Below are 8,593 nucleotides of genomic sequence, written 5' to 3'. Positions count from 1 at the left end.
TGCAGTGGAAGACTGGGGAGACAAAGAAAGTTTTACCAAGGGGGTGAATGATAGGCAAGAGGAAGGATAGGGGAGGGGTGGAGCGAAGAAAATCTCCTCCCCCGTCCCCCACCGTCTAACATGGCGGTCTAAAAAGGCGGTCGCAAGGTTGTAACGCTAACTCGCCCCAATAAGACGCCTGCACTGCAGGCTAGTTTTTTCCTCGCGGTTTTTTTTTTTTCGCGTCACGCAAGACGGACTCAGCGAAAGAGAGACTACTGGTAGTCTAGGCGGAATCACGTATGCCTACAAACACGTAGCTCAATCGAGCCAAAGCAAAATTGTTCCTTTAACGAAAATCTCCCAGAGAGGAGCAAAGAATGGTTCAGCATTTTTCTTTCTGCGCATGCCCGAACCGAATTTTCTAGTACTTCGTCGAAATGGAGGGTAATGTCTTTGTGCACGTTCAGTTTCCGAGCGTTGGCAGCAACATCTCAGACAATGAACAGAAATGGACGTTTCTAGAATTTAATTTCGCTTTTTTTGTTTTAAGTCAAACGGAATGGAAATTTTCGGTTCTTAATCTTTTGCTTTCCCTCCCTTTTTTCGATCATTTTCGTCTTTAGATATTCTATGATGGTCATACTTCCTTGGCTACTTCTGTGTTGTTTTAGATATTTTCCGCGTCAACATCTAACCAACATTATCTACATTTTCATTTTAATTATTTCAGTTTATGTGTCTTGTCATAATTAACTTTTTTTTTCTTTCTTTTTGCTGTTGTTAGAAGCCCACGGTTTAACTACGTGGTGTAGTATGATGTACTAATGATGATGTAGTAACAGCACGGTTACGTAGTTTTATATTGTAATTTGTAATACGTATACTTTGTTAAAAGTGTCTTTCTTACTTTTTTTTTTGTTCTTAAAAAAAAGCATCATCTACGTTTTCTTTCTTTCGTAATCGCAAATGCAGTGAAAACGGAAAACCCCTGTGGCTATGCAGCCACGCTTGACAAGTGACTAAATGATATCAAGCTCACAAAATAGATATTGAAACTTCAATGTATGGTAATGATAATATCAGTCTTTGCACTCTTGAAGTAAAATTTTACGATATGCCTAGTACTCAGCCCTCTTTTAATCTTTTTATTATAGACTCAAGCTATTTTTCCACCATTTAACTTAAGGCGATTCCATTTTATGAGGCATAAGTATTAGACTAGTATCAGGTTTAGCCTGGGTGATTTATCACCTAGAATTACCGCTTTTATTAAGACGGAGTATTCCGGCCAACATTTTCTTTCAACTTGCAGTGCAACATTTTTGTCGTGAGCTGCAAGTGGAAAAGTTTTGTCACGCGTATTAGCACCCGTGTTGCAAGAGGGTGCAACATGTTGCGCGAAGTAGGTATGAGTTGAACTTTGTAACAATGCAACAATGTTGCGCAGCAAGTTGAAATAAAGTGTTGCCCGTATTACTCGGCCTAAGCTCTCTCTCTCTCTCTCTCTCTCTCTCTCTCTCTCTCTCTCTCTCTCTCTCTCTCCCGCTCCCTCTCTCCCTCTCTCCTTCTCTCTCTCTTGTGTTCATTCAGCCCTTGCTGTTAATGTTCCCGACAGCTGTCAATGTGGAGAGTTGTTTCAAATAATGACCAGTCTTATGGTCCCGCGGGCGATTTCTATGCCGAGTCATGTTCCGCAGTATGTCCATGATAGCGAATCGAATGTGTCTCATCTTCCAGCAGTAAATTACTGGGTTCAATGATGAGTTGAGGTACGCAAGAGTCACTGCGAAAAGAAAAAGTCTTTTTAAACTGATGCTCGGTCCGCCGATCCTGATGGCGCCCATGGAGATAAAGAAAGGCAGATAACAAACCCAAAACACGAGATATACATAAAATATACCGACTGCAGATTTTCGAAGGCTAGCAAAACTCGCAGTTTCACAACTCGCCTGTGCTTCTCGTTGTACACGGTTGGCTTGAATCTGATTCTTGTGGCGACGTACGACTAAATATATCTTGATGTAGACCGCCGTTGTAAGAAGGAAACCCACAGCTCCGCCAACGTATAAAATTATGAACTTAACATCGGACGGAACCCACAGCGCTACCAAAGAGAAGCTTAAACTCGTCAGCCATATCGAGATTACCACAGCAACAACTCGCTTGTAAGTCACAAGTTCCTGATATCTGAGATGAAACTGAATCGCCAAGAACCTGTCTACGCTTACAGCCACGACTCCCAGGAACGAAGCTATGGGAAAGAGACCCATCATCAGATCGAAAACCATGTAAGTGTTGCAGTCTGGATTTTCTTGTTGTAGCCCTTTGACCAGAAGAGAGATGTAAAATGGCTGACCCAATAGGCCGACACAAACATCAGAAACAGCCAGACTTAAGAGCAATGTCTTCAAAGTCTTTGGTAAGCAAGTTTTCCTTATCGCGTGGATCGTCACAATGTTCAACATAATGGCGTTATAACACAGGAAACAGTTGAAGACACAGTTAGCGATGTATGTCGCACGGAAGTCTCTAACTTCGGTGTTTAAGGGAAAGTATTGCAACACATGTACTTCACAAGATGGCGTCTCCATGATATTCCCACAAGGCACGGTGCGTTTGCCGTGCAGAATGTTTCACCAAGAGCTACGAACCTGCCAAATGTAAATATTTTCATAAAATACTAAATGGGCTGTTTTTACTCACTCTACCGTGTATTATGACGATACTTTCGCCTCCGGCTGTTATCGATTTCAGTGAAATTTTACAAGGCTCTTTATTTATTCGTTTCTGTTAAGTACATCTCTTTCTGGATCATAACTGACTTCTTTACTCGCCATGACAATCCCCTGTAAACGAAGAAGATTGAAATTCAGAGCTCGCTCCCCGGATGTTTGCAATAAGGTCTACATATAATTATCATTTTCGTGTTAAAACTTAATCCTTTCGTGTTGTTTGCCCGTCAAATTAATTCTAGTGATGATAAAATCAAAGAAGACGTAAACGTCATAAAATAGATTGATGCTATGTGCCATGCGTTTAATTAACCACCTGTCTCTAATATGTATTGGTACCCGGATCTCAGTGGTTTTCTTTCTTCATTCTTCTAATGGCGCGAAGAAATCCGTCGCCATAGAGCCAGGAAACTAATTTAAAGTGACTAGCTGCTACTAAATAATTGAGCGACATTACCTCAGTATGAAATTAATAAAATTTAGATATCAGTATTTGTCCAAGAAACCACTTTAATTTCGTATTTACCAAATGGCAGATGGTTTCCCATGTTCTTTAAGAAAATAATGTGGAGGCGCAGCAGTTGTCCGTTTCGTAAACGGTCGATGCCATTTTCGCGACACTTGGAAATTTTTTTAACTCTCAACGAATTTTTCCCTACTAAATTAAAGAAAAAGGAAAATTTGTAAGTAACCGCAAAATATCGAACTCGGAACATCTGTTTCCTAACGTCCCTCTTATGATCTCTTATACCACTATACTACCAGGTTGATCCGCCAAATTTCCGCAAGTTTAATTTTAAAAGCTGACTTTCTTAAATATTGATAGAGCTGCCCCAACCATCCAATAAAAGCTAACCGCAAGCAAACCAGTTTGAATATAAACAATTAAGCATTTGGTGAGTGCGTTGGACTCCACCAACGAATTTTAACCAGTTTCTACCTTGTCCAGGCCTAAAAAAAGCAGGCATCGTCCATTCTGAAAGGCATGGTTACCAATGATGGCATCGTCCGTTTACGAAACAGAATCAACGGAGGTACGGTGGCCTCATCGTTAGTGCCCCGAGCGGTCTGAGTCCGAGCCCTGCCGGAGACAGTGTGGTGCTTTTGCTCTCACCGTGCCTCTTACTCCCACCGTGCCTCTCTCAACCTAGACTACGAGTAGTCCCTCTTTCGCATAGTCCATCGTGCGTGACGCGAAAGAAAACCGCGAGAAGAAAATGGCCGCGCAAAATACCGCTCGCCATTTTTTTTCTCGCGGTTTTCCTTCGCGTCACGCACGACGGACTAAGCGAAAGAGGGACTGCTCGAAGTCTACTCTCAACCCCGGTGTATAACTGAGTAGCGCCGGGCGAATTTAATGCTGGTTTAATTCATCCCATACAGGGGAAGGTAGAAATACTCTTAGTCGCTTCATACTACAGCCGGAAACCTTAGGTAAGTGCCGGCCTGATGGGCCACTTCGCTCGTCTGCAGACTTTACCTAATGCTACCTAATAATGCACGCTTGAGGTCAGAAAGAATCACTAGAGGACACATGAGAGAGAGCGCGAATACTTAAACAGTTTTTCAAGGCCTAGAAACTGCATTATTTTCCTAGAAAACATAGGAACACCGACTTTTAGTTGGCTTAAAATACAGCATAAAAAATCGAAAATATTGCATCTGAGAAGGGGCGGTTTTTTGCTCTGGCAACACAACATCCGGGACAAAGGTGCAGATGACGTCAAAATGTGGTAAGTACAAAAGCGAGTGGCTAATTTTACGAGAATAATTTGACTTATTATGTAAAAAATGCACGATCAGCTCCATTAACGGGTAAACAGTAGCTATAATCTAAAAATTCAAAATACACGTTGTAATAGATTTATTATTGTTTTAAACTTTGAAAGCAAGAATTCTCAAGAGTACAAGTAAATATATGAAAGATCTTATATTTGAACTGCGTTCAAGCCTGAATTTTTTCAATTTTTTTTTTTTTTTCAGGCTTTAGTTTCACAACTGCTTTTAAATTATGTATATAACTGCCGTGCGATTATCAATCAGGTCATCAAAATTCTCAACAGTATCATTACATGATCTAAAATGGGTCAACAAACTGGCCAGGCTATATCAAAAAGATCTATTCCGCACTCACGTTGATTACAGCTTTAATAACTTCAATACGTTCAATATCACAAACTTGCAAGTGAAATGAAAGTGAAAACCCTAATTACAAAAGTGTGTGTCGTTTCATAAGGCTCAGTGCAACACACCTAGTGACCTTTCTGTAATGGACAAACAAACTACATAGCCTTTACAACTGCCTAAACGTAAATTTACAGTCACAGATATGAATTTCCACCAGCTTCTACTTTTAGACGCAAGTTTCTTAACTGAAACATTCCATTGTTTAACTACAGCACAGGGAGCCCTCGCATCCGTTTAGACTATGAATGAAAGATTAACCTACCTTTATCGCGCGTGTTTTGTGTTTTGTGGCGGTCATTTTGAATTTTTAACACGCGCGCGGTCTGCTAGTACGAGATCTGGAACCAAAATTACGGAAATCGCTTGGAGCCTGCTCGGAGCTCTAAGAAAATGTCACTTTAGTCACTTTATTATCCTCGGTAAGCGATCGGCTCCTCTGAGAATTTGCAAATTTTCCCGCCCGTCCCAGGACTTCCGTAATTTCGGTTCCAGACCTCGCACTAGCAGACCGCGTATTAAAAAATTCAAAATGGCCGCCACAAACCACAAAACACGCGCGATAAAGGTAGGTTAATCTTTTATTCATATTCTAAACGGATGTGAGAGCTCCCTGTGATACAGTTTAAATCCACAAAGGTGAACACAAAAGTGAAATCACCAAAACTCCAGCTGCAGATCTAGCCGCAAACGTTGCTTTGCTTTTCGGCTTTTCCTTTTCTGGAGCTTTACATTCACTGTCACTTGAGAGAATTTGACACGCGATCAGTTTCCCTTTCTCTTCTCCTGTAAAGTAGGCTCCTTGTATGAAACCATACCAATCCTCGCTCGTCGCTTCGCCAGCAAAGTAGAGTCGCCCCAGGTTCTGTCCAAGCTTGTTAAAATCCTCGGAAGTAAAGCCCACAACAGGTTCTGAATATGAACCTTGGGTAAACGGGTCCCGTGACCAGCGGTAATAGTAAATCGCTAAAAGGACAAAACGCGTTAAGAAATGTAAGCAATTCGTTAGGATGCTTGCCTGCCAGAGCGTCCGGGTTTTCTTGGCACTTGTTTCATGCGCCGAGAAAAACCGTCTGCGAAGATGAGCGACTAGAACGTTTTCCGTTACGTTAACCAATTACATTTCACCATGCATATCCGAAGAAGTAACACGCAGAGATCGTGCCTGGAAAAAGGTGGAAGATACGTTCATCGTGTTCAGGAAAGTTTGTGAAGTTTTCGGGTTTGATAGCGAAAATAAGCGTCAAGAGGAAGTATTGCGTTTTGTTGCTGAATAGCTAGAGGAGCGATTTTTTTTTTCCGTTAATCTTCCAACCGGACGTGGAAAGTCTGTTATATTTAAGGCTTTACCTATTGTGTATTCTTGTGTGAATCCAACTTCCGAGAAGCCAAACAGTGGCACATACAACACGTAAAACAGTTAACAGACTTGCCCAAATGTAGAGCAGCTTCATTTGGTGATGCCAGAACGAAGAACTGAGGTACAAACATAAACATCGAGCTCGAGAGACAAAGAAACAAAGAACGTCAGCCCTTAGACAAACGAATAGCTCTCTTGAAGTGAAGCTATACATGTAGCAGACTCCGACGTAGCCGAATAAGAAGCCACATAGTGTATTTACAACAGTTCGATCTAATCAAATGGCCGGGCCCGGTGTCACAATATAAAATGAAAGTAAGCAAATCGCTCCTAAATGAGAAATGAAGACGTTTTTTGTTTGTTATTTCTTCGAGTGTACCCTAAAAGATACTTTGACAGCTAAACATAGAGCCTTTACGTTTCGTCCTGAACAGGTTCAGTACAGCAAGACTAAAATCTTTGAATTACACCCCTAATAATATGATAAAAAAATTACTCGATTCTGATTGGCTGAGAGCAGTGCAGTTCAAGTGTAACACCAGTGCAAATTACACATCGTAATTCTGGGTTATGATTGGCTGAACGACAAAAGGAAATTTTCTAGGCCAATGATATCACTTGAAATGATGACGAAAAACTTTGAAAACAGTTTTCTTACATGAGAAAAAATGGCTTCAAGAAAGATCTTCCGGCACTTCCGCCACGGAAATTTTTTTACGTTTATATTATTTATCAGAAATCATACGGTTTTTCTCGTTCCATCTGGAGTTAACTAGCACTTGTGAGTTTTCAGTTCAAAAAGCTGAAAAACTCACTTGTGCAAATTAATTCCAAACTGAACTCCGGACTGTATGATTACCTATACTAATTGAAACGACAAGCCTCCTCGACTTTTCGTGTGGTTTCCAAAGAATTTGCCATGGTACAGTCTAACGACTCCACTCTACTTAACATTCCTCCTAAAAGAACAGCGTAAAGTGCCCTTCAGGAACACGTGTAAAGCAAACAAAGATCGAGAGACCGAAACCCCAAAGATAACGGCAAATGTTTAAATGAACCGCAAGAGTCGTGTAGGTCTATCAATCCCATTTCACGCAAAATTGTCGCCGGTTCTCGTCTGAGTGTCACATTCTATCGATGAATTTTATTGGTCAACAATAAAAAAAAAGTTTTAACGTCACGGAAATCGATCTTTCTCGGCACCGCACCAAACAAGAACCGAAAAAACCGGATGCTCGATCTCGCAGGCTGTAGAGATGCTGGATAGAGTGGATGAGTATCTAAACGAAGCGGATGAGTACGGAAACGAAAGTAATCATTCTGGTTGATCACAAGGGAAGTAGACAACCAACGCACTTAACCAATCAAAATTCCATGAAAATACATGTAGGTGACGCGAAGCGCGGGAAAACGTATGCGAGCGAGTCACGATTGGTTTTCGTTTCACTTCTGATCGAGTAAATGGCGCGAGTTTTTGTTTTTTAAGGCAATCGCGTAACGAAATAATGAAAAGCAGAGCAAATGCGAATATCAAGTGAAAACCGCTATGTTAAGAACAACACAAATACCCTGGAAAAGTTGTGAGTCGCGGCTGGATGATGACTTCACCGACTAAATTAAATTTCTTCAGAGATTTTTCCGAAACGCATATCGTGAAAAATGACAAATATATAATTCCGTAATACCATGCATTTCAAAATGACCACTCCCCCTACCCCCAGCGCGACACCCAGCGCATTTTTGAGAGTGCGATGCGTATAGACTGAAACAGCTGTGCGTGGCTTCGCGCAAATCTGAGACAAGCCTTTACTTGTTTGGTAGTAGCCAGGTTAACGCCTTAATTCTACCTCGGACACTGTACCTCTCTTATTTGTAGCAGCTAATAAATTTTTCTGCCTCCATTGTTTTTTATTCCACACAATTCTTCCCTTGAAATGTAACTACTACCAAAAGGGTGCAAGTAAAGGAGGTTCTTGCTGCCCAATATTAAAGTTAAAGTTGCTTATCCTTACCTGTTGCATCAGGAATCCCCTGTCCGTAAATCTCTCTAAGCATTTTCATGACCTCTGCCTTGGTTTCATTGTATGCTTGTCGTTAAATCCTTCTCCCGTCGTCCTCCGTCACAGTGACCAATAAAATGTTGCTTCCATTTGGTAAAATGCCTGGTCTTTCCTAGTCTTGGAACACGGGAAAACGACCGCGCACTTCAGAGGCGTACAGGATATATTCGTGATCGTCCCAGAATTTGCTTGGAAATTTCAGGAAGATTTTCGTGTAAACCGTCAACGGGTTTTTAAAGATCACTTCCTTTTTCCATTCAGGGAGGGGTGGGTTA

At 41.3% G+C, this 8,593-nt stretch overlaps 3 protein-coding genes across 3 annotated transcripts in view; all 3 read right to left on the bottom strand.

Moving 5' to 3' along the window:
- Positions 1-895: 895 nt before the first annotated feature.
- On the bottom strand, positions 896-3,091 carry LOC145490737 (alpha-1A adrenergic receptor-like). The gene has a single exon (XM_081469825.1). The coding sequence runs from the start codon at positions 2,571-2,573 to the stop codon at positions 1,569-1,571; it is 1,005 nt and encodes a 334-aa protein (XP_081325951.1). The 5' UTR covers positions 2,574-3,091; the 3' UTR covers positions 896-1,568.
- A 119-nt stretch (positions 3,092-3,210) lies between these two features.
- The window catches only part of LOC145490315 (uncharacterized), a 12,545-nt gene continuing 7,162 nt past the window's right edge, over positions 3,211-8,593 (bottom strand). The window contains exon 2 of the mRNA XM_081469440.1: positions 3,211-5,864. Within this exon, the coding sequence (XP_081325566.1) occupies positions 5,524-5,864 (341 nt within the window). The 3' untranslated portion in view covers positions 3,211-5,523. The remainder of the gene's footprint in view (positions 5,865-8,593) is intronic.
- Positions 6,991-8,593, bottom strand: part of LOC145490321 (uncharacterized) — a 4,931-nt gene continuing 3,328 nt past the window's right edge. Inside the window, exon 2 of the mRNA XM_081469447.1 lies at positions 6,991-8,593. This exon is cut by the window's right edge and continues 469 nt beyond it. Within this exon, the coding sequence (XP_081325573.1) occupies positions 8,591-8,593 (3 nt within the window). The 3' untranslated portion in view covers positions 6,991-8,590.

The sequence above is a fragment of the Orbicella franksi genome, chromosome 6, assembly GCF_964199315.1.
Source record: "Orbicella franksi chromosome 6, jaOrbFran1.1, whole genome shotgun sequence".
NCBI classification, from domain to species: Eukaryota; Metazoa; Cnidaria; class Anthozoa; order Scleractinia; family Merulinidae; genus Orbicella; species Orbicella franksi.
The sequence above is the reverse complement of the archived record's forward strand: the minus strand, read 5'-3'. Positions and strand labels throughout refer to the sequence as shown.

Coding starts and splice junctions, on each gene's coding strand:
- LOC145490737 (XM_081469825.1), bottom strand. CDS start 2,573: ATGGAGACGCCATCTTGTGAAGTACATGTGTTGCAATACTTTCCCTTA.